General features: G+C 37.7%; 1 protein-coding gene across 2 annotated transcripts in view; it reads left to right on the top strand.

The window, feature by feature from the left end:
* The window catches only part of LOC137278153 (ras-specific guanine nucleotide-releasing factor 2-like), an 802,775-nt gene that overhangs the window by 249,546 nt on the left and 526,218 nt on the right, over window positions 1–27,011 (top strand). For both annotated transcript variants that reach the window (XM_067810323.1, XM_067810322.1), the window contains 2 exons: window positions 12,978–13,088; window positions 21,953–22,070. In XM_067810323.1, the coding sequence (XP_067666424.1) occupies window positions 12,978–13,088; window positions 21,953–22,070 (229 nt within the window). The remainder of the gene's footprint in view (window positions 1–12,977; window positions 13,089–21,952; window positions 22,071–27,011) is intronic.

The raw sequence follows: 27,011 nt of genomic DNA, 5'->3' as shown, positions 1-27,011 counted from the left end.
TCCCACCAGCACATTTACTGTATGCTTGGGCTAGATCTTAACAAGTGTGTTTTGATGTGTCAATTATAACTGTTTGGATTACAATAGATGCGTTTCACTGTACATGGCTTAATGACGCTAATGTAATGCTTTCAAAACCAGTCAACCAGAGGCATATAAAGCCATGACACCGAGTTCCCAGAGACTCTGAGTTCATAGATGAAGCCTATGTTTATCAAGTGAGTGAGTGAGTGAGTTTAGTTTTACGTCCCACTTAGCAATATTCCAGCTATATGGTGACGGTCTGTAAATAATCGAATCTGGACCAGACAATCCAGTGATCAACAACATGAGCATCGATCTGCGCAACTGGGAACCGATGACATGTGTCAACCAAGTCAGCTAGTCTGACCACCCGATCCCGTTAGTCGCCTCTTACGACAAGCATAGTCACCTTTTATGGCAAGCATGGGTTGCTGAAGGCCTATTCTTCCCCGGGACCTTCACGGGTCATGTTTATCAAGGAACGTATCAGCTCATAAATCCTTTTTACTACTACACCCTCTATCCGCATTATCACCTCTGACACTGAGTTGGAGTATCTAGTCAATACTAGATAATCAACAAAGAGGTTGGACGATATTTTCTCATCCTCGGGGCTCTAATCTTGGCAATCACTTGGCATGGAGGCTTGGCCATGAGCTCATCTTGACCTAGGTTCCCTGATTCCTCCCTTCCTCTGATATTCTTTCAAGACCCTTTTGTTCTGGATTTGATCTTTCAGGTCACATTGGACAATGAGCTCTATTATGACCCGGAAGTTTGCAGTAGTAACACTTGCCTGTTCCTACTAACCTTGTCCTATCTTTTTGCACTCCTTCAACCTTGATAATCTGTGTCAATCAACCAGGAGATCTCTGCTAAAGTTACAGAATTAGAGGGTTCTGTTTTCAGAACCTTGCTGTCTTTCCAAGACTCCTTTGTATCGACCAGATTAACCTGAGTGACATGATAGTCATGTGGTTTCGTATTCCTACTACCCTCTACAGCTTTGAATTCAACAGCAGAAGATATGGCTTCCTCCAAAGTATTGGGGTGACTAAAGGTTACCTTCTTTTTTATCTCAAAATTTGACAGCACAGACACAAACTGATCAATGACTTGCATTTCCAAGTGAGACATCCAATCCCAGAGACTCTAACACTTAGGTAACATACCCCAAGGAATTTATTAACCAATGTGCCCCAATAAGAAATAGACATGTCAAACATGACATTGAACATTCAGATGTAGTCCCAAATCACAGCCATAATCCAAGTGCTCATGTACAGTATGGTTCAAAATTATTGAGAATAGCTAAAGCATTTCATATTATTAAACGAGAACAAATCAGATAAAATTGAATGTATTGTGAAAGTGAAATGACCTTTTCATGTTGTGTAGGTAACAATTTAATATTTTATCAAGTCTCCTTGAGCTTCACGGCACAGTCTAAGACGGGTAGGCATACTTCCTATCAGAGAGGTTAGTGTCTCGTGAGTTATGCTGTCCCAGTATCGGACCACTTCTCTCTTCATGTCTTCAATTTTTGTCAACCCCTTTTGATTCACACATTCCTTCATCATCCCCCAAATGTTCTCAATGGGATTTAAGTCAGGACTATATGCAGGAAATGGTAATGCAGTCACATTTTTCTCCTGAAACTACTGCTTGGCATGTTTTGCGGTGTGTTTAGGATAATTATCTTGCTGCAAAATCCAGTCATTTCCATAAAACACATGTGCACTTGGAAGGAGAAAATTATCTAATATGTTAGTGTAGCGTTGACTTGTCAGATTTCCCTCAAACACACACAGCGGGGTCGTACCTAATAAGGATATCCCTCCCCATACATGAAACTTTGGGCTGTATTTAGGTCGTCGATACAACGGTCCTGACGCAGACTTTGTCCATATTTTCACATTATAGGGATATTCCCATATTGAGCTTTCATCAGTAAAAATCACATTTTCCCAGTCAAAGTTTTCATGTGCCAAACACCACTCAACACGCCTGTCTTTATGTTCTTGTTTCATGAGAGGAGAAGGAATTCCAGTCTTTTTCTCCCATCCAAGATCAATCAAATTTCTTCTAACTGTAGATTTTGATACAACTGTTGATCCCCTTTCTATCATTTCATACCTGATGTTGGAGATGCTTGCCCTTTGCTTTTTAGACGCTAAAATTCCCAGCCGGACGCGATCTGAGAAGTCCAATTTTCTGGGTCTCCATGCTCCTTTCTGGTGCCCAAAATCCTTTCCCTCTTTAAAATTCTTCCTAATCCTATACACAGTAGAAAGAGGAGTTTCTGTTCTCTCTGCCAATGTATTTACATCATCAATTCCTTGATTACACAACTCAAAAATCAACCTTCTTTTATCTTCAGCAGACATTGTTGACAGTGCTGAGGAAAATGACGTCTGCTACAAATTCAGGGGAGGTAACTCTAATTGTACTATACTCAGTAGGCCAAGATGAGTTACCTCCCTTATACCATTACTTAGTTTTAAGTATCAGTGAATCAGTTGAGGTGTTAGGATAGCTCAAAGTAAGAAGAAAAATTCTCAATAATTATGAACCAGACTATATTTGCACCCAGACAGAATGAGGATTTCCATGTTAATCCATCACCTGCTGAAGTACTTCAGCTCAAACCTGATTTAGATGCTACCAATGCTGATTTGCCCATGAATGCAATGCTGCTTACCTCCGTGTATGGAATTCATAAACCTACTCTACCTGAGTTCAGGAGTGGTAAGGAACGCGACTTTATTTTATTGAAGATGGCACTTGAGACCTCTGTTGATGTTCACCCTCACTTGTCTGAATCTTATAAGTTTCAGCTATTACTGGACCAGCTTGTGAATAAACCAAGACAGCTTGCTGAGGCTTTCATGTTTCACCCTATTCCTTATACAAGAGCTATGCAGGAGTTGCATATGGCAGTGCAAGTCAACTGATTCAGAATTATTGGGATTATGATGCTTTTGAGAATTTTGCCTTCGTATACAGTCCTTAGTTGAGATTTTGAAATCTATGCAGAGCAGAACTGTATTGTGCATCACATGTGTCAACTTCGATTACCAAGCTTCCCCATGGTATGCGTGTAACTTAAGAGAGTACTATATCAAACAGGGACTGTATGATTCTGGTTCTGTTGCATCATACAATTTGACCCATCTTCACCAGTGGTTGCAGCTAAAATCAAGGGCCCAGAGATTATCTCATCAGGCAGTACCTAAAAGTAACTCCAGTAAGTTTGATAAGCAGGTATCTCATCATACATGATACAAGTTAAGTTTGATGCTAAGGCTACTAGAGTGCAGCTCACATGATAGCACCTGGACTGTAATACAAACACAATAGATGGGCTTTTATACTGATTGGTTTTGACTGGACAGAGTGGACTAGACTTAATAAAGGGGACAAGCAGTTGACTACAGGCAGTGGCCACGAGAGGATGTGTCATGTGAGTGAGTAAATATATAGCTGAATTTACAATACAGGTATCTCCAGTCAGCACAATAAGGAAGCTAGTTATGCTTCAACATTTTACACTCAACAAAATGGTTAAAATGTTAGCGGAGTCAACAGGTGAAACCAAAATACAAGGGATACTGTCCTAAATGTGTATCAGCTGATCATTTAAGTACGAAAGCCTAATGCTGCCACTTTTGTAGCACAAAATATTTTTTTTCAAAGACAGTTCTCGTTACTTCAATTATTTACTCGTTGCTTCGAGTATTTTTTCGTTATTTCAAATATTTTTTCATTGCTTCGATTAATTTTTCGTTACTTCGAGAATTTTCAGTCAAAAATTTTGAATATTTTCTCGTTACTTCAAGTTTCTTTCAAACACTTGAAATTTCGAGTATTTTTTCGTCCGTTCAAGTTTCAGTCAAAAACTTGAAATTTTGAATATTTACTCAGTGCTTCAAGTTTCAGTCAAAAACTTGAAATTTCGAGTATTTTCTCAGTGCTTCAAGTTTCTTTCAAAAACTTGAAATTTCGAATATTTTCTCGTTGCTTCGATTCCTTTTTCTTAATTTCTAAGTCTAATGGAGGTAGCATGTATATTTTAGGAGATCTGCTCTGAGCAAGATGACATCCTCATAGTCACAGCCTAAGTCACATGTCCATGGATACAGCAAAAAAATAAAATTCATATCTGAGTATAACCATCAAATGGCACATCTATGGATCATGCTTGGTACGTGTGCCAAATTTCATGAAGCTAGCATGTATAGTTTGTGGAAATCTCGAGTATTTTCTCGTTGCTTCAAGTTTCTTTCAAAAACTTGAAATTTCGAATATTTTCTCGTTTCTTCGATTTTATTTTTCTTAATTTCTATGTTTGATAAAGCTAGCATGTATATTTTAGGAGATCTGCCCCAATCAAGATGAAATCCTCATAGTCACACACACCCTACAAGCTACACCCTACACCACCCGAGTTTCAGTGGTCATAAAACAAACTTTCAGTTCAATAGGGAGGATGCGCACCCTTGCAACCGCGTTATCTTCCCATAAAGCAGACCTCACAAAAGACAGACCGCTTAAAACAACACACTTTAGGGTTGTTTGCATAAGGCTTAATTAAGCTGATAATAATAACATGTGCCCAGATATGGAAACTATACTTTGTTTTAATTCATGTAATGAATTATGATTTTTATATTAAGACTTTTTATATTAAAAGTGCTTGAGAACATTCTCAGCTTCTTAAGCAACTCAGTTCTCGACTACTTTTCACTCTAATTACAAGTAAATTAAGAAAGATGGAAATGTGTTGTTACTATACTCTGTAGTGACTGGTAGAAGAAGAAACAGAATTTTCATTCTTTTCTCAAAAACACAAAGGGTGAAACATAGAACATACCTGTATATGTGAATATAATTAATATATTTACATGATATCATTTGAAAAGGCACAGTGTGTCATATATTTGGATAATTTGAGAGTGAGTGGTTGATAATCACATTTCATGAGAAAAATACATGTACAGGTAGAGGGATTCACACAGAAATATTTTGTTGAAAATGATATTCATTGTTGTTCGACAAGTGGTGGGCATATTAGTAAAACATGGAATTCGTCACATATGGCTTGTTTACAAAGATTACAAAGTCGGCTTTCTTTCAAACCATTCAGACAGCGCCCTGTTTCCATTGGTAACCCATGATTTGTTGTCCTAAATTTTCTCAGTGAAATTCTACTTTGTAAGGTTAATTTAATATAAGGTTCTGGAATAAGTTCAATTTCATACATTGTGAAATGAAATCCTTTTGATGATTGAGTATTGCTTAAATTCCAAGATTGAACAGACTGTATACTATGTACTGACTCCAAGTGAACTCATTAATGGAATAGGGGTGGAGAGCATGGCTGAGCTAACTAGTGTACTCACTGAATTTATCTTACAGGAGGTCTGTCATTTTGGAGTGAACCGCAAATAAGACTTAACTGTGAAATGATACCATATATTCGATAACTTTGAGGATTTGACTGAAGTCAATTTGCTCCAAAAGCATACCACATACAACATGTGGCGAAGCAGTTTTCTTGAAAATATTAAATGAACAATTTCAATAACACTTAAAGTTTCATATGGCCAGAGGTCGTATAACCATTTCTAAACCTAATGTTTTCTTTTTTATCAGGACACATACCACAATTTTCAACGACACAGCTTAATTAAGCCTTGTGCAACCAACCATAAAATGTGTTGTTTTAAGTGGTCTGTCTTTTGGAGGGTCGATACCGTCCCAAGCATATTTCCTAAACTATTCATGATAACTTCATCAGACTAGGAACACGTATCAAGCATGATAGATAGGTTTGCCATTTGGGGTTTAAACCCAGATATGAACCTTGAGCTTTTGCGGTTTCCTCCCAAATGTGACTTAGGCTGTGGATATGAGGGTGTCATGTTGTTCGGAGATTTCCACAAACTATACATGCTAGCTTCATGAAATTTGGCACACGTACCAAGCATGATCCATAGATGTGCCATTTGATGGTTATACTCAGATATGAATTTTATTTTTTTGCTGTATCCATGGACATGTGACTTAGGCTGTGACTATGAGGATGTCATCTTGCTCAGAGCAGATCTCCTAAAATATACATGCTACCTCCATTAGACTTAGAAATTAAGAAAAAGAAATCGAAGCAACGAGAAAATATTCGAAATTTCAAGTTTTTGAAAGAAACTTGAAGCAACGAGAAAATATTCGAAATTTCAAGTTTTTGAAAGAAACTTGAAGCAACGAGAAAATACTCGAAATTTCAAGTTTTTGAAAGAAACTTGAAGCAACGAGAAAATATTCGAAATTTCAAGTTTTTGAAAGAAACTTGAAGCACTGAGAAAATACTCAAAATTTCAAGTTTTTGAAAGAAACCTGAAGCAACGAGAAAGATACTCGAAATTTCAATTTTTTGACTGAAACTTGAAGCAGCGAGAAAATACTCGAAATTTCAAATTTTTGACTGACACTTGAAGCAACGAGTAAATATTCGAAATTTCAAGTTTTTGAAAGAAACTTGAAGTAACAAGAAAATACTCGAAATTTCAAGTTTTTAAAAGAAACTTGAAGTAATGAGAAAATATTCGAAATTTCAAGTTTTTGACTGAAACTTCAAGCAACGAGAAAATATTCGAAATTTCAAGTTTTTGACTGAAACTTGAAGTAACAAGAAAATTCTCGAAGTAACGAGAAATAAATCGAAGCAACGAAAAAAATATTTGAAATAACGAGAAAATACTCGAAATTTCAAGTTTTTAGAAGAAACTTGAAGTAACGAGAAAATTCTCGAAGTAACGAGAAATTAATCAAAGCAATGAAAAAATATTTGATATAATGAGAAAATACTCGAAGTTACGAGAAAATCATTGAAATAACGAGAAAATACTCTGAGCAACGAGTAAGTAATTGAAGTAACGAGAATTGTCATTGAAAAAAAATATCTTATGCTACAAAAGTGGCAGCATTAGGCTTTCGTATTTAAGAAGCATTTTGATATGAAAGTTGAATCTTGGATGAGAGATCAATGTTTTTTTATGTGCCAGAAAACATAAACCAGATGACTGTAACCTAAAGAAACCATGCCAGCTCTGTAACAAGTTGCATCTGACTGCCCTACATGATGCGTACAGAAATATGACAGCACAGCAGATACTATTATGAAAGACATTTTTCCCATTTGTACAAGTATATCTTGATAGCCATCCAAGCCCTTTAATACCATGTTGAAAGTTGTTGAAGTTACATTGTATGGACAAGGTGGCCAAAGTATGAATGCTTATGTGATCCTTGATGATGGATCCCAAAGAACTATGATCCTTGAATCTGCTGTGAAGTCTCTCTATTTTGTGGAGACACCAGATACCATTTTGCTTACAACAATTAGGCGTGAGCTATATTTGTGTTGTGGACAGTCTGTGAATCTTCAGGTATCCGCAAAGGATATGCCAGAAACAAGATATAATGTTGTCAATGCTATCACATCAAAAAACTTGCCTTTATCTGAATATACATACCCAGTGGCTGCACTTCAGAAACAGTAGGCACATATCAGAAACCTTTGCCTAGTATTGACACAGGTAAACCAGTAATTTTGATTTTTTCAGACTTGGTTGAATTGATAGTACCCCAAGAACCAGTTAGAAGTAGACCGAGTGGTTTTCCAATTGCTGTGCATACCAGGCTGGGTTTGTCACTTCAAGAACCCCAAAATGTACAGAAACAAGTTAAGACACAAGCAGTATTATTCACAAAGATGGAATCTGCTGGTCTCATGTGTGATGTTCCGGCATTGTGGAAAATGGATGTAGTGCCTTGTCTGAAGAAGGATGTGACCAGGTCTAAAATGGATAATCTTGCCTTGCATTTTCTAGAAACTGACACTGAAAGCGTGAATGTGAATGGTGTTTACAGATATGCAACTCCATTGTTAAGATTTGATGATACAGTATTTGAGGCCTCAAAGGGAGATATGATCACAACACTTCAACGTATGGAGCGCCATTTACTGAATCATCTAGCAAAGGCAGAAATACACAATGGTCTTACTGACAGCTTAGTTGAAGCTGAACATGGTGCATTCCACAGCATGTTGTGGAACACAATGATAAACACAGACTGGTGTTTAATTGCTCTTGTGAATATGATGGTAAAAATCTCAATAAGAAATTGTTACCTGGACCACAGTTAGGACCATCCCTACCTGGAGTTCTGTTTACATTCCTACAGCGCTCTGTTGCCATTGCTGGGGATATAAAGGCTATATTCTATCAGGTGAGACTTTTACCAAAGGACAGACTTCTCTGTTTTTTGTGGCATGACATGAGATGCCATGGTGAACCAAAGGCAATGAAATTATGAATGATGGGTACTCCCATTTTGAACAACATGCAGTCCAGTTTTTGTTTTTTTTGCGCTACAGAAACGTGAAGGATCACAGCTCTGGGAAAGAACATGTCAAGAGATCTGTTTTGGAGGCCTTCTATGTCAATAATTGCCTCAACAGTGTGCCAGCTAGTGATGTTGGAGGATTTCATGTTTGACAGTGGACCAGTAATAATGTTATGTTGTGCAGGATGTCCCACCCTAGGACCGTTCCAATTCATGTGAGATGTTGTTGAACAGAAGTGGTAATGATCAGTCTGAGAGAACTTTCTGTGATGCATCTGAGCAAACATATGGAGCTGTTGCATATGTGAGAACTGTTGATGGTGACTATATTCAAGTCTGATTTCTGCAAGCACGCATACAAGTTGCACCTAAGTGCCAATTGCCTTGGTTAGGATTATGTGCAGCTCTTGCAGGAGCTCAATTGTCAGATGTATTGTCAAGTGAACTAACTTTGCCAATTCACAGAATCTTTCTTTGGAGTTATTCAACAACAGTATGAACATGGATCAAATCTGCTTCTTGCCGTTCCAAAGTGTTTGTGGGAACAGGTATTGCTGAGGTACAAACCCTCACTGAATCCTTTCAGTGGTGTTATATCAACACTGCATCCAATCCAGCTGATGATTTGAAAGGCAAGGAATGAAAAGACATTGCTGATGAACAATCAAGATGGAGCAATGGTCCAACTTTCTTACATCTGTCTCCTAATCACTGGCCGAAAAAATTTCAGCTAGACACTTGGGACGAAAGTGGAGTGAAAATGAGGTGCTTGATGTCAGGACTTGATCTACCCGTTGATCCTAACAGTTGTACAGATGGAATGTCTTCATCACCCAAACTATGCAGGTGCTTTATGGGGTGTCAGATGATGCTGAGAGTGGAACTCGAACTGAAATGCATCTTTACAGCCATGCTCAGCAACAGTGCTTTCCAGACGAATTTACTGCATTGGAATCTGGGAACCACTTACCTTCCAGTAGTAGGTTGTTGAAACTTGATATGCTTCAACACACAAGGTTATCCGTGTTGGCAGACGGCTGAGCAGATCTGAAGATATACCTAGTGACTTGAAACACCCTTTATTGTTAGATCCAAAGCATACAATAACCCAACAGCTAATAAAGGATTAAACATTTTGGACCTGAGCAGGTGCTTGCAGAAATGAGGAGAACATTCTGGATCATACATAGAAGGGAAGCAATTTGCAAGTATTAACGCACGTGTACTACATACCAGAAATGGAGGACCGAACCAGAAGCTCTCAAGATGGCTGATTTACCATCAGCACAACTTCGATTGTTCAAGCTAGTTTTGTATTTCACTGGAGTAGACTGTTTTGGTCCTTTGATTGCGAAGGTTACTTGAAGATTGGAGAAGAGATGGGGTATTCTCTACAAATGTTTGACAACTAGGGCTGTTTATCACGACATTGTGGAGAAAATGGAAATGTTGTTTCCTCTGCTTCTCACAGAGTTCATTAAGGAAAAGAAAACATTGAATAAATACAAGAGTATATTTTCTACCAAAAACATGCATACATATAGACTGCATTGGATAGTGTGAGTGGTCATGCTGCTGCTCAGATTGCTTTTATCTCGATGATGAAGTGTTTTTGTGCTCTTCATCAGGCTGGTTCAAGACGAGTAGCTGACAGGTACTATTAGTTACTATTTCCAAGGTGCCTATTACAGTAATGTGCACATGTACTGTTAGTATGGCTTTGTTTGCTAGTTTAATACCTTACCTACAGCAACGTCTTCTACTACAAATTTGCTTTTGACGATTCTTCCAAATTTGGGTTTGTTACTCAGTGCACTGTTTTCATCTTGTGCTTCCTTCTGCTGTGGCAAATATGTATGGACAGAATATTCAAGTGCACCACTTTCACTCAGTGAGGCTACAGAATGCACCTCTAGTTTTGACTGGCTTGTCATTGCACACCAGTGTGCCATTTTCACTGGATCCCATTCTGTCGACTAGTGTGCTGCTCATATCCATAATGCTGCTTTGTTCCAGTGTGCTGCTGTCTTATGGATCAATATAGGGTTGTGCACTATTTGTCTTTGGTTCAGTTTTCTACCGCAGGGCCCCATTTCAGGTGACATTCCAGCCTACTGCAGCTGATCACCTTTGATCAACACTTCCACCCAGTGCACCATTTCATGTTTGCAACGGTTTTCCCACTAGTGCATCTCTTCACTTTGGTTCAATGTCTTGGTCCAGTGATCCTATGGATCATTTTGGAAGACCCCTATGTTCAGTCAACATGGAGTCTTCAATGGACACATCCTGCTTCCCAGACAGCTGTCTGGCAAACTGCAATCGACATGTTGGTACAGAAGCTTGCAGTCAAATCTTTCTGCCTGGTTCCTACAGGTCCAGGGTTTTATCCTCCAATAGTCCTTGTTCGAAAGAAAGACTTGGACAAACTGCATTTAATCTTCAATATGAAGATAAGGTCTACCATCCTTTGTGTCTATTCCAGCAGTGACCTTCTTCCCACTACTATGGCCAACCCTCATGAGACAAGAGCCTTGGCTTCTACAATCTCTTGGATCTGTCTGTCACTGAAGTGGAAGGTCTTCACCAATTGGGTCCTGTGGTTTTCATGCATCAGTTGTCATTGGCTCAAACTTGCAGATAGCATGCAGTTCCTACTTTCGCATCAGTCTTGCATTTTGTGTATCGTTAATAGATGTCAACCCTATGTCTTTGTTGATATTGATTTTGTTTGCATTTAGATCACCTAGCCAAGCTTGAACTAGGGCATGTTAGTACTGTCATACCCATAACTCGATAGACTGTGAGGCGAGTCTAGTACTTGTGCAAAGGTGGTCAACAATTCACTTACTTACCTCTACTCTATGAGCAACTATGTTAGTGAAGTGTTGATTTCCAATAACCTATATGGTTTTTAAGTTCCTTTCTCACCTTTTTTGGGGCGGTGGGGTAGCCTAGTGGTTAAAGCCTTCGCTTGTCATGCCGAAGACTCGGGTTCGATTCCCCACATGATTACAATGTGTGAGTCCCATTTTCTGGTGTCCCCCGCCGTGATATTGCTGGAATATTGCTAAAAGCGGCGTAAAACCAAACTCTCTCACTCTCACCTTTTTTAAATGGTGAATTGGAGCTGAACGATTTGAGCACCGGTCTGTCCTCCCCCTTCTCCACCTGCCAGCATGTGTCTAGGGGGCATGGTTTTGAAGGGGTTGATCAATCAGAAGCAAACCATCACAAGTGTTGGAGTTACCATATCAGGAGTTGGTGCGCTCTCAAGACCTCTTTGTGTTAAGCGACTTCATGGTTGTTGACTTGATACAGGATAATCTGCTGCCCATCTTCCAACCTTGTGATAATGCATACCATGAGATAGGATTTTTAAAATTTTGAAATTTTATCTGTAAATTGTATGTATAATTCTAATGCTCATCCTGTCTCATTGGATGGATTCCCACCCAACCTTCCCAACATCACAGATTACTTGAAGCTCCAAAACAAGAATGACAGTAGTGGGATATCATGTGACCCTCTGAGTGCTTTTCAAGATTTACAGAAATCACAGGCAGGTCCAGCTATAGGAGTGGAGGGAGTGGTTGGGTGGGTGCGATGCCAGAAGATTGAATTCAACTTAACATAAAGCATGTTTCCATGCCTTGCTCGAAGTAGAAAGAGAAGTGCATATGGTGAGATAGGATAAGTGTGTATACAGTTTGAAGTTAAGATTTCCAATTCTGTTTCCATCAAAAGGAGCTAAACCTGTTTTGAATAACATAATAAGTTCAACAAAACAACACCAATTTATTGAGTGGATTGGAAATATATGGTATGTGTTATATGAGTAAGCAAATATCTCAAAACTCATGGTTTCATGTTTCCTGCCTTACCATTGCGATTTCAGTCCAATAGAACTCAATATGGGTATCATAAAATCTGATGTGGGCCATGAGAATACTGTGTTCATATGTCCAAACTGAAGTAAACAAAACATGCAAAATCAAAACAAAATGAGACCCGTGAAGGTCTGGGGTAGAATAGGCCTACAGCAACCCATGCTTGCCATAAAAGACGACTATACTTGTTGTAAGAGGTGCCTAACAGGATTGGCTGGTCAAGCTTGCTGACTTGGTTGACAAAGGCCTTGGTTCCCATTGCACACATCGATGCTCATGCTGTTGATCACTGGATTGTCTGGTCCAGACTCAATTATTTACAGACCGTTGCCATATAGTTGGAATATTGCTGAGTACGGCATAAAGCTAAAATAACTCACTCACTCACTCACTCACTCACTCAAAACAAAATGATCATAGTTTGTTAAGTAACTTTTTTTTGTGGGGGATAAGGGGTGGAGGAGGGATATTATGAAACTTTTTTCAGAGTTAGCCTGAAGTTTTCATTTCTGTATTGAAATGAATGTTTGATCATAAACCGATATGTAGTTAGATTGTGATTCATCGGTATCATTTTGACCCAGACTAAAGGTGTTTGTGTGTATGTTGTAATATGTATCTTCCTTGGGCTAATATCAGTAACTTTTATTACAGATACCTCGCTACATTATCACTCTGCATGAACTCCTTGCCCACACACCTCATGAGCACGTTGAGCGACGAAGCCTTGAGTTTGCAAAAAGCAAACTGGAAGAACTGTCCAGGGTGAGTACTAGTATTCCATTTCCACTTGAAAGCAATTACATATTCTAATTTCACTTTATTCTCCTTGGTAACAGATATGAAATACCAGACACATCATATCTCTGATTAAATAATTGCTAACATAAAAATTGTTTTTGAAGTGCACATGTTAACCAATTTGTATCCTGCCAGCCAGAAAATTCCTAGCTTTCAGAAAAGTACTCACTCTCTCATAATCTGACATTTTGCAAATAAGAATTTTTGTCACTAGAGTGTGGGTTTGAGAGGAAACTTTAGCCTGGTAAACACTATTCTAAGTGCACAGAGATCTCCATGATTCTGACTAAATTATTTTTTATGGTTACACTCTCTGATAATATAATCATCAGTTGATTAAGATCTGTTCTATCTCTTGGGAAATGGGAACAGTAATCTACCCAAACTAATATGTGTTAAAAATGTTTACATTGTAAAATCATTGGTTTGTTCTTGTTGATGTTTTGTATCTGCCTAGGAAAGGGATTAAGAGGAGGAAGCAGGAATAATTGAATGCAGTCGGACCCCATTTACTTGGACCCCACATATCCGGACAATTTTCATGTGAAACAAAACTTGCGTTCATTAATTGTACTCGCATAACCGGACCCGGCACTTCCGGCCCCGGACGGTGAATTTTCAAACCATTCCCATAGATTTCCATTGAAAAATGATCCAGTTATCCAGATGGAAAGATCTGTGTACACGTGCATGTGTATGTGTCACATCAATATACCGTTCACTGCACGACCATGTGATTTCATTCTTAATCTATCAGAAGGCATTTGATGTGAATTGATTAATTAGCCATCAAAACACTGTGGACGTGTGTCACTCAGGCTGTTCATTAGCATTTGGTGGGTGTGAGAACATCTCATCAGTAATGGAAACACGTTAAGTAGGATTACAGTTAACTACACTGTCTTTGTATTGTATAAAACACTTATAAACCAACCTCTACTAACTGCCACATTAAAAAGAGCCTGCCACATTATCTAAGTCATGTGATCCTGTCCAGAAGTTTACTTTGTGCAGACAGCATAAGTTTGACGCGATGTCATTTGTTTCAGGGCATCCGAAATAAAAAAAAATAAAATATGCAATTGGCAAAATAAAGACTTTTTGTTATCGATTTACATTTTTGATCTAACTTACCACTTGAAGCTTCACATGCTACATGATTACGTCCAAAACATCCTGACAACTTTGACTTGCGTTCCGCCTTCCATGTATCATGGATACACTTATATGTTATGATGATTCATTGTTACTACTATTAACTGTTGATTTATTGATATGCGTACACTATTTGCTTTCAAATTTTCAAGTTTTGCTTGTTTGATCCAGTTAACCAGACGTCTCACTATCCTGACGATTTTCGAGTGAAACCAAAATGTCCGGATGATTGGGGTTTGACTGTACCTATGGCATAGAATTCAGTTGCATTTTTATGCTTATTGATTAAACAGCTCATTAAAAATCTGTTCAGCATCAGCCTCAGATTATTTAAAACATGTCTATTGTCTTGGTTAATAAATTTACAAATGTTATAAGAGATTCCCTTTGAACCATCAAAATATAACACAAGTCTAAAATAATCAATAATATATATACAAACAATGAGCAAGCAATGAATCACAATACCAATTTCTAATATAATGCATTTGTGTCACAAGTCTAAGGTAATTGGCCACATATGTAATATTAGCTCACCCGAGTCTTGGAATTTACAGAGAGCCCTGATATACTAAATCAAGCTTGTTTACACAGAGCAGTCAGAGCAGTGTCAGTCCTGGATGTAGGTCAAGTGTCTTGGCAGACATACAATGATGGTAGAGACAGAAATCCAGATAATTCCAAGTGTAAGTCCATGTGTGATTCCATCAACACAACAACCAGCCTTTATGCATACTGAAAGTGTCGGGAACATTTCAGTAAAGCATGGTTGTATCAGTATTCTGTTCATGAACAGGAAGTAAATGATAGATTGCCAAGGGCAAGTAACTGGAGTACTATCAAGAAGGTCTACCGCTACAAATACTGTTGCTATTGAAATATATGATAATAAAAGTGACCCACAATCCACACTCAAAACTTCAAACATTGTGACCCAATGACCTCTTCAGACTTATCACCCAGCATTTGAAATAATCTCTGGCCCAGTGCTGATTCAAAATATTTGCAGGCTCTTATGGCCTTCAGTAAATTATAGTGATGTGTTTTAACTCTAATCTTTTCCATTTTTTTTTTCACTTTTAATGTTCAGGAATCAAGCTTGATCCATTGTGTTATGATAACAGTTCGACTTCCTGGTAGTTAAGCGTTTTGCGCTTTCAGGCTACCATACAAATGGTGAACAAATCATCAAAACTGAACTCATATACCCAAAAACGGAACAAAAATCACCAACCACTGCAACAATATCCCCTAGAACTGAAACAAGCCCTCTGTAATGGAAAACTAATCAACTGAAATGGAAACAAAACTTGCGTGTCAGCTACAACAGCACCAGAGAATGGTCGCCAAGTGCACAAAACAGTAGTCACGGCATCCAAAAATGGGAGCCACAGCATCCCAAAATGGCATAGATATCATCAAAGATGGAAGCAAGGGGAGATGAACAGGCTTCGGTCGATAATGTTTTTTGTCACCATTAATCTAGTCTTGAAAATTTGATATCACAATCTAAGTTTTCCATTACAGACGGTTTGTTTCGGTTTAAGAGAATATTGTTGCTGTTTTGGTGATTTTTGTTCAATGTGATGATTTGTTCAACGTTTGTATGGTAGGCCTGGCATTGGAATTCAGCACTAGTCTTCAACAAATATATACTGTGTCATAGGCTTTGGTAATTGATTTTGTAGAAACATTGTGAACCTGTGTACAGTGTAGTCTATTTAGGTTTGACTGCATCAAATTGAGCCTTCAGATTTCATTCAGGGCCTCTAGACTTTAAGACCTGCAAGCGGCAGCAGGCCCTAATGGCCAACTTGCAAATTAAAGTGTTTCAAACACTGCTATCACCTTTCATCATGTATACTGGATAAAAATAGTTTGGTATATATGTAAATTTTGAAATTATGAATATTGATATATTTATTCATTGACACACTGATGAAATATCCATCATAAGTATACCAGTAACCCTAACATATTTTGTCCAGTATATTTCCGTGAATATTTTCAGATGATGTGGATGTCGAGGTAGTGTTTTTGTAAGTGATATGACGTGAAAGACCAATTTTAATGCATCATCACAGTTGCCATCAGAATCTTAAAGAGACTTATTGTAATGGACACTGACAACTTTTATTCATATCAGTACAGTTTCTTTTTCTCCACCAAGCATGAAAGTTGCTGGAGGTTCATGTGTTCAAGTGAGACAGAGTGTTATCCACAGAGTGTGTTTGACTTCATGCCAGTCTTCAAACTGTTGCAGTCAGTCTTTGCACATTACATTTACTCTGTCCTCACAGTATATTTCTCCTTCTTTACTTCAATGATCAGCCAGGCATGATTATGGGTGACTGAAATGATTTTGATTCGAATTGTCCAGTGCGGAACAGAGGACTGTGTATTCAGCTGCGTTTGTATACCTGTCTGTCTGTATGTTCGTCCCTTTCTTTTTAACGCGATGCTGCATGAACAGTTGTACCCAATGTCCTCAAATCTGATGACAGCCTACATTGGGGGATTACACAGACACCAGTCAATTTGGGTGACTGTGACCTTATTTTCAAGGTACCCCCGACTATTTTACCACTTCAAACTCTTGTTAACATGATATCTGATGAACTGTTGTACCTAATGTCTTAAAATATGGTGAGAGGCTTCATTGGGGAATTAGGCCAACACCAGTCAATTTGAGTGATCTAGATCTTATTTTCAATGTAACCACAACACTTTGTCCACTTTTCAAACTTTTGTTAATGCATGAATCATTGCAATGAATGTCCTTAATTTCGTTGACACTGGCGCCTTGGGTGATTGGTTATTCAGACACTAGTCATTTCACACATCTTGTGTGTGAGCAACAGTAAAAAGTAGTGAGTATGTTTAAAATATTTCATTCTCCTGTAGCAGTAGCACATGAGTGGCAAAAACTTGTACTAGTTATAAATGCAAAGTCCTTGAAGTTAATATTTCTGATAATACCACAAATTTTCAACTACTTTTGAAATACAAATTTACATTTTGCATCCTGGAACCCATTCTGTTTTATATCTGTCATTTATTAATTGAAATATGTTAAATGAATTTACATGGTCAGTCCATAATGACTTGAGTGGAAGTGATTATTTTATTAAAGGAACCCTGTCCTGATAGATACATGACAAGACTGCAAGTTTAAAATAAAACAAGGTCAACAGTATGCATTTTTGCAGGAAATTAAAGAACCATTAAGATCCTGAACCGTTACTAGTTAGCATCTCATCAAGGTTGAGGAGGAAATTAAGCTCTTCAGACTTATTTTTGTTTATCATCCAGCTTTAAGCCAACATGCATTACCTCAAGGACAAATGCTTGAAGTTGCTAGACTTGGTGAAAGTTCTGCAAAAGTGGTTAGGTGATCAGACACCATGCCTTCACATATCTGTGTTGCTGTTCTGCTCTAAACTGAACTATAACTCAACTGGGCAGGTTGCAACTGCAAGAAGAAAATGAAAATATAAGACACAATTTTCTATAAAGGACTAAAACTATACATCCGTGCATCTGCTGTTGCATGTGAACGACATATTGGATTGATTGTCTCTTAAACTCCAACCAGTTGAAATCCTGATTATGACTTGGTTTTTAAAGAAATCCTAGTTGTTTTGTCCACTTACGACCTAGATCAAATCCCATATCACAGCTTCAGATCTAGATCAACTTACACAACAAGGAAGTTGTTGTCCGTAACAATTTGTCCTATTTGTACACCTCATTTTCTAAAATGCCACTCAAACAAGATCTAGATCTGAATATTATCTCTCTTAGTCTGTCTCTCAGTCCCTGAACCACATTTTTTCCCTACTGCCAAGCCTCCTCTGCAATGCTAAAGCAATAAATGAAGGAAGTCTAGATTTCATCAGGTTCTGGAATCTCTGGTCTCACAGGGGATTTTTTTCAATTTATATGGGTTTAGTTTGTTACCATCAATATGCAGAGACTAAGCATTACTGGTTTTGTTTGTCCTTTGCATCTAATAGTCCTTCACACATTTAATGAAATCTGATACTGTTCAGTTTGTATGTCAACAATAATAATTATACTTATTAAATAAACAGGGTACTCACCATTATATTTTCAAAGTTGGACGCAAGGGGAATGGCAAAGAGCAAGATTGTTTTTACATGCACTAAACAATGTTCTTTTTATCCATCAAATGTTTTTTTCCAGAAATATCCAGTGATCTCAAATGGGAACTGATAAATTTTACCAGCTGTATGTTGTACCTACTTAGGTTGTAAGTACAGATTGGAGAAGCTTATAATGTTAAGATATATTGACCAGTCTTGTTTTTACCCATGAATATTTATTGAAATTTCATGATCCTCCTTTCTGTATCATTTGTGATGAGGGAATCACTGTAGACATTATATTTTAACTAAGTCATATATATCCCATGTGGTGTGCCTTTGGAGTATACAGTTATCTCCCTTGTCTGTGACATCGCAGTATTCGTTGTCATGATTTTTCTGAAAATATTTTTTGCATTTCCTCTCGGAAAGATAGGATGGAGCCTAGATCCAATAATTGGACAGCGGTAAGTTTATTAACAGTTCATATCAATACATGTAATTGTTCCCAATTATGTCATAAGTGTCCCTTCTTGATGATGGTTGCCAGAATCCCACTTATGCCCCTATTCCAAACAAACCACGAATCCCCAAAATAGTCATGAACTGACAAATTGGAGGATTCATAGATGAATTGTACTCAGTTCCCAAAGTTTGTAACTTATTTGTAATATAGTAGTAGTTAGTTCTTGCAATTTTTTAACAATGGGAATTCATGGTAAAAGATTTGAACTGTTCAAAATTTTAGCCACAAACACCTGATTGAAAAAAAAGTCATAGTTGATTTGTAACAAGTTTATTGTCAGAAAGTAATTATGTGAATAATAATAATTTCTGAATGTCTTTCTTGCATCAACATCAGATCTGCTTCGTCAAGACAAGCCATAGCACACATATTGACGCTTGTTATTTTGACATAATGACAGTGTGTATTGTCACTTCACTTGTAAATGGAAGACGATAAAGTTCAAACAATTACCTATGTTTCCAAGCACCATCTGGTGGCAGGCTATGTTCAATATTAAACAAATGGGAATTTCCAAGCTTCAATTTATTTTTGTCTGTGAGCAGCTTAATAGCTTAGGTTTAATTTCTATGTTGAGGTCTTCCTTTTTTAAATAAAAAAAATCAGAATCTTCATGTGTGAAAAATGCATGTACAACTTTTTTTAGCGTGTTTTTATGATTTATGCAGCTGATATATAATAACCATCTTACGACCAGCGTACGTCAAATGTCATTTTGTAAACATTACCTGATATGGTGGAAGCTTACTTTGGCATTGGTATTTGCATGTTTACCAAAACATTTCATCTGATTCTAAGCTATGTTTCAGATAAATGCTGGTAACTAAATGAAAAACAGTTACCACCCAGGGGATAAGGCAGCTAGACTTTTGGCAACTTCAGTTAGAAGGTGGCTCTGTAAATGACATTTGCTTCCAAACTGAAAGTGATGACATTAGCAATAATGATTAATAATAAGAATATTTACGTGGCGCTGACTTCCACCACATTAAGGCAATGCTCAAAGTGCAGACAAGTCACAGTTCATTTGCACAAGATAATGGATGTATTTATGAAACAGGTTGAAAGAGGTGTGTTTTGAGTCTCTTTTCGAAACATGGCAGAGTTGTTACTAGTTTTAGTTCAAGGGGTAGATAATTCCAAAGGGTATTTGAGTTTATAAGTAGCCATGGACTGGAGAAATAGATCATGGGAGTGGAGTGTACAGTGTTATGAGGTCTTGAAAATAGATAGGTGCCATTTTGTGAAGAGGCTGATAAGTGAGAATCAGTATTTTGAATTTGATGTTCAGGAGTGTGAAGCCAGTAGAGAGATTGGAGAATCAGTGATATGTGACAAGATGGCTTGCTCTTTGTTATAATACAGGTGGCAATAATCTGAATCTTTTGTAAATTATTGATAAACTCATTTGAAACTCCAAACAATAAACTGTTACGGAAATCTGTGCTGTAGCTGTAGCATCTCATGGATCCAATGTTTCTCTTGGCAAGCTGAAACTTGAGTTTCCATAGAAAGTTTGCAGTCAATATGAACACCTAAGTTCTTGAGTGAAGGTGAAATAGCCTCTGCGCATTGACCAATGTGAAGCTGCTTAGTGTCACATTTCCTCAGTCTTGCAGGTGGTCCTATAAACAGTGCTTCTGTCATCATTCAACATCAACATGTTTGATGACATCCAATGTTGACATTATGAATGTTCTCGACATTACAAATAACTTTTTTTCCTTTATGATAAAGTGATCTACAAGCTGCGAGTCATCAGCGTAAAAGTGATGGGCAACCTGCTGTTGGGAAATGATACGTCCGAGTGGTCTCTTTTTCACTGTAAATAATACTGGCCCTAAGACCGAGCCCTGTGGCACTCCACAGGTCAGAGACATATTGTCAGATCACACTTTGCCAATCTGGACTGCTTGAATTTTGTCAGACATATAAGATTTGAAACATAACAGTGCTGAGCTGCTCAGGACATACTCCTGGTGTAGGTGATCCAATAGTCCTTGATGGTCAACCATATCAAATGCAGCAGAGAGGTCAAACACACCATCATAGCCACTGAACCAGTGTCAACCCTCATCTTAATCTGTTCAAGGATACAGCAAGGGGACGTTTCCGTGCTGTGGTTAGACTTGTACACACACTGATATTTATCAGTTAGGGAAAATGTCTCTATGTGTTCCAGAAGTTGGATTTTTACAACTTTCTCCAAGAATTTGGACATGCAAGATAAGTTAAATATTGGTCCGTAACTTTTCAGGATGTCTGGATCCAGGGAATTCTTCTTGATTGAAGGCTTAATGATAGCTCTCTTGAAGCTAACCAGAACCACTCCGGTTGACAATCTCAAGTTGACAATTTTGGTTATAACTGGTAGAACACATCTTCATTTGAAGAAGAAACTTGTTTGGTAAACAGTCTAGGCTACACCAGGTTGCTTTTGTGTCCTTGATGGTTTTGCGCAGTTCAACAAGATTTTCATCTTTTCTTTATTTCACGACATAAAAAGCGACTATGCTTGTCATAAGAGGCGACTAACGGGATCGGGTGGTCAAGCTCGCTGACTTGGTTGACACATGTCATCGGTTACCAACTGCACAGATTGATGCTCATGGTGTTAATACTGGATTGTCTGGTCCAGAATCAATTATTTACAGTCCGCCGCCATATACCTAGAATATTGATGAGTGTGGCATAAAACTCACTCACTCACTCACTCACTCACTCACTCACTCACTCACTCACTCACTCACTCACTCACTCTTTATTTCAGGAAGAATACAGCATGATCCTTCTTCAGAGGAATATGTAATCTAACAAATTATAAGCAACTTTCTCATTCCCAAACAAAGTTGAATATATTTAAACACTGGTGAATGAAGCTGTCACCATATTTGAAGAAGTGTGCATAATTTGTGTGTATACATTTTTTTTTATTGAAAGTATGGGGAATTCAGCTACTACTGAGGATTTAATAATTTTGCTTGTTTGTTTCAAGAGATGATTTAATGTAAAAACAACTGAGTATATATATGTGTATACAGGTGATGCATGATGAAGTCAGTGAAACGGAGAACATTCGCAAAAACCTGTCCATAGAACGGATGATTGTTGAAGGCTGTGACATACTTTTGGATGTTAACCAAACATTTGTCCGACAAGGTAAGTCTGGAACTGTTGCATTACCTACTACAGTCTTTCTTGTATTGGGCATCATTTTCTGGGAATCTATTACATGGAAAACAAGCTATACCTCTGTTTGTCTGATGTCAGGCAAAGAAAGAAAAGGGACGTAGATAAAAACAGAGGTATGTATTGTCAGGAGAAACTTGTATGGGCTTCTCTGACAGGAAATTCGGTAGTTTATGTTGTCAGCAAAATGGTGTCTGTCCTCTGTCAAAATCATCTCCTTTGATATGTGTTATGCTCTTTTAATTTTAGGAAATATCTTGAGTTGACTTTATACCTGTATAGCATAATAGTGGTGTCACAAAAGTGAACATTTTGTAAAATGATCTCTTAATGAAAGTAGTTTCACATCAGGAAAGTTTGTTTTGTCTTTTGCCACATGTTATCGAATTATCAGCATACACTAAGAAACATCTGAGAAGGTGCAGCATAAGGAATGAAATGCAACTATAAATAGATGTAGAGTAGTGTTTGGTATTATAGTTGGGTTGGCCTTTACCAATGGATTCATAAATCTAACCTTGGTCATGTGAATGCATGCACAATTCATCATAAAATTCCATGACAATAAAAACTTCCTCACCCAGAATGACTCATGAACTGGACAATAATATGTACTATCACCCCAAACCAAATGAAATGCAACAAGGCCTTCTTAACCTGTAACCTGCTGTCTGATATTACTATGGATAACTTTCCTTGTCAATCAGTTTTAGTTGAAGTTATCTATAGACAAGCCAACTATGATAAATATAAGTCTGTGTTCATGAATCAATTACAGATGACAGGACCATCGGCTGTCATAGTGTTATGTGTTTAAAGACAGTGATGTAATGGAGTTTCAAGAACTCTCATTTACTTTTGTAACAGCACATTGTTTATGTTTTCCTATCAACGTAAATAACATCCCTTATTCCTTCTAACATGTGAGCATGTTCACTTAGGATGCATTCTTAAAATTTGTTCCCCAAGAAGTGTTTGCCTGTTGATTTTTACTAGGGTCAACCACTTTTCTTTCATTAATGAATATGTCACTAACACTCAATGACAATAAAACATGTCTTACAACTAAAATTAACCTTTTTCCCTTGCACTTTTCCTGCAAAAAAATCTCATATCCAAAATAGTACTGATAACATAAGTAACTGATTGACTTTGTGTATTGTATCAATTCATATTTTGCTCATTTATCAATAGTTGGCATCATAGGTGCTTACTTGTAAATGAGTGATATCATTACACCCTATCAAACCCATTTCAGGTGGTGCAGGTATTAGTGTGGTTCTTGTGTCTTGATGTGCAGGCTACTGTTTTAACCATTTTTTGCCAGGCAAATCAACTGGCTCTGTATACCTGTTAAGGTGTACCTGGGTAAGGACAACTTATTTCAAGTGTAAACAAAGTGAATCACAGATTGTACACTGTGTACGGTATAATTGTTTTGTACTTTGAGAGATCCGTTAGCCTACTCTTTGCATTCTTTTTGCTCACAGGTTTTAGAACATGCATTTGAAGAATAGCATAGCAAGAGATAGTTGGAAAAAAAAGATGAGTCTGTTCCAGTTATTTCATAGATTCAACACAACTTATAGTTTCCAAAAGCACAACTCATGGACAACAATTGTGGTAATTCTTCTCATTTCTGACAATTTCCCTTTGTCACAATGAAAACAAAATGGAGATAACAAGCAGGAGATTGTCAGTGTAGCTTGGCAGTGAATGTATAAAGGACAAACACATGCTACTAGTGTGAGGTATTGCCCGAGGAATTTATTTTTTTGTCGATAAATCACCCCTGTGTGTGAGACTGTGGTGACGACACAGCACAGCAACACGCTGTATCCATCTGATTTGTCAAGTGTCTCTGTGAACTTGTCTGTGTAGTGATTTTGTGCAGAGTGAGTGCAGGTTATTAGACAAAAGGTTTAACTTGGAGGGTTAGCTTGGCCAATACATTGAGCAAGTCATGGCTTGGGTTTGTTAACTCATTAAGGCTGAGAGTCCCATATATGCGGCAAATTAATTAGCTTCTCACAGCGAGAGCCGTGTATTGGGGGTAATAAAAAGCACCTCTTATTCAGCGAGAGCCGCATATTGGGGGTTATGAAAAGCACCTCTCATTCAGCGAGAGCCGCGTATTGGGGGTTTTACATTTTAAATTCGTACTGTACCTATAATTTCAATCAATTTAGCAGTAATGATCAAAGATAAGCTTGAGATATGTGAACACCTCTTTCAACCTCAAAATAACAGCCTCTGGCCGAATGCCAGTCCAGGTAAACTTTTGTCCCGTAACAAGTGTAAAACAAACTAATGCGCTGTTACATCATTGGACAACCTGCTTTGTGGAGTCACGCCCATTGTCAATCTTCTGAACCTCGTTTGCTTTCAAAACAAATATAAGTATGCCCATTTTCATAAATATTTGGGGAGATTCAACTTCAAGTGTATACATCACAATAAATCAGTATCGTGTTACTTTTTTAATTCTCTAATACATGTACTTGAATCATGATATTTATTCGTAACAATGTGCCGATTATATCGAAATGCTCAGCAAGCCATTATGTTTGATGTACAAGTAGTGTGCGCAAAAACTATATGCAAATAAATACTATCTCTACTCAATGGTTGGATTGGGTTATCCAGGGTAAAAATAATCGGATTGTAGCGCTTTGAGCGCTTCAAAGAAAAATAAACTCGTCAAACTGCTTGCTAGTTCTACATGTACATTTCAGGCATCCTTACGATTATGTATGTTCACGATACACAAACTTTTCATGATAGCTAGAGTTGATAAAGCCGAAATCTAGCATATCGATTGGTCAACGATCAAACCAATAGTCAATCTGTATCCAAGCTGTCTTGTGACTGAACGTACTCTTCAGAAATTTAGCCCACGCCCAATCACCTGTCATTTCCAATGTGACAGGTATCTCATGATACGATTGGTCATAGATAACAAATCAGGGAGTATATTGAACAGTTAAGATACAAAATGACCTATTCAGGAACTTTGATGACGCCCATCCTGTGACCCTTTGTCTTATGTATGTGCAAGGAATAGCAGTATACAATATGTATGCATGTATGTTCGTGTGATAACGTATATTTTCTGCGTTAAATCTAGATTAACCAAAGCAACAAACTGTGAATCTGTTATAAGTAAAACTAGCTTATTAGTACTTTCCTTAAAATAGTCAGTATACACTAGTAACGTATCAGCGAAAACGCTTCTTTCATAGATTATTAGGCATGTGCGTAAATTCGTCTTTACTGCCAGTGACATAGATGTTTTGAACAATTTAATCTCACAAAATGATATGAGAGGGACATCATTTGGTTTAAGTATGTCTTACATACAAAGAATCCAAACGTGTGAAGAAAGACACACTTACATAATCCCTTACTTTATGTGCTATTGAAAGTTTCTTGACACCTCTCTGTAATTATTACATGTAGCAACTAATTCCATTGATCCATCATCAGTAAAAGCAGGATAGCATTTTAGTCATGGTATTGATACCCTTGCGTATCATCATTCAGACTAGAGTAATAAGATTATTTAGCGCTACTTTTGGTCTTGAAACAACAGTCTCCGGTAGAATTTATACGTAGCCACGCCCCTACTCCCTTATTGAACGGACTGTCCCAGGACAAGCGTAAAATAAACATGTCTTGTTATTTTGTTGGACAACCCATTTGATGGTGCTACGTACGCTTCATTCTCTGTACTGTATATGCACAACTGGGTGCAATCTGGTGAACCTTGATAGCAATACGATATCAGACAATACACAAATTGTTACATGATAGTGAGAATATACAACCAAAACACAACATATCCACTGGTCAACAATACAATAAAAAATCAATGTATCCAATCTGGGTGACCAAACGTGCCCTTCAGAAATTTAGGCCACGCCCCGTGACCTTGCCCTTCCTTTTTGACAGGTTCTCACGATACGATTGGTCAAAGTATCAGCCAATATAATGAGTAACTGAGATATAATGCGTTACATTCAGGATATTTTATCCCATCACATGACGGGAAGCTTTGTTTAGCATCGAGTATTGATAAATGTATCATGCAGTATGTATGTGTATGAATGGTGATGTATGTTTGCAGCGTTGAGTTAAGATGAACAAAGTGACAAACTATAAATTCTCTATATGCTCCATGTTACTTACACACCTATTGATACTTTCCTTGAAATAGTCAGTAAGCACAAGCAATGTATTGGCAAAAAATGTAGATGATTATAATGCAAGCCCCCCCCCTCTCTCTTTTTAAACTCTATTATAAATAATATATTATAATTCAGTCAATACGATGAGAGAGACAGGAGGAATTTGTATATTTGTTCATCTCGTACGGACAAACACTGCGTAGGTGTTGATAAAAATACAGCACACATGTAATAAATTACATGAAATGCTGTAATATAAGTATTCACATCGGCCTCTTTTCCATTTACATATTTACGACACAATTAAATAATCAGTACTTGTTTGTGAGACTAGACAGTTTCCTGTCATATCCGAGACCTGCCAGGGAAATCAGGCATGATTAGCACTAATTAGCCTCGTCGCAGCAATCGGGCAGTCAGTGAGGGGTGCCAGGCGTTGGGCAGTGGAGCGGCTCCAGGGCTTAATGAGTTAAGGGCTTGAGGGACACATGACCTATTAAGTAGCCTACAGATATACATATACAGAATAGAGAACATTAAAATTATAAAATCCATATGTACATAGTTGTGTCTGCCACATCAGAATGTTTCAGACTATTTACATGTCACATTATGCAGATACGTTACTTGTAACAACAAAAGCTTGCTTCCAAATATCCATTTTGAGAAAGTCACTTGGTGATGGTGATATCATACATTTGTCAACAATGTTTTTCATATTTAG

This window comes from Haliotis asinina, chromosome 3 (genome assembly GCF_037392515.1).
Source record: "Haliotis asinina isolate JCU_RB_2024 chromosome 3, JCU_Hal_asi_v2, whole genome shotgun sequence".
In the NCBI taxonomy this organism is placed as follows: Eukaryota; Metazoa; Mollusca; class Gastropoda; order Lepetellida; family Haliotidae; genus Haliotis; species Haliotis asinina.
Note: the sequence above shows the minus strand (reverse complement) of the source record. Positions and strands in the feature narration are given on the sequence as shown.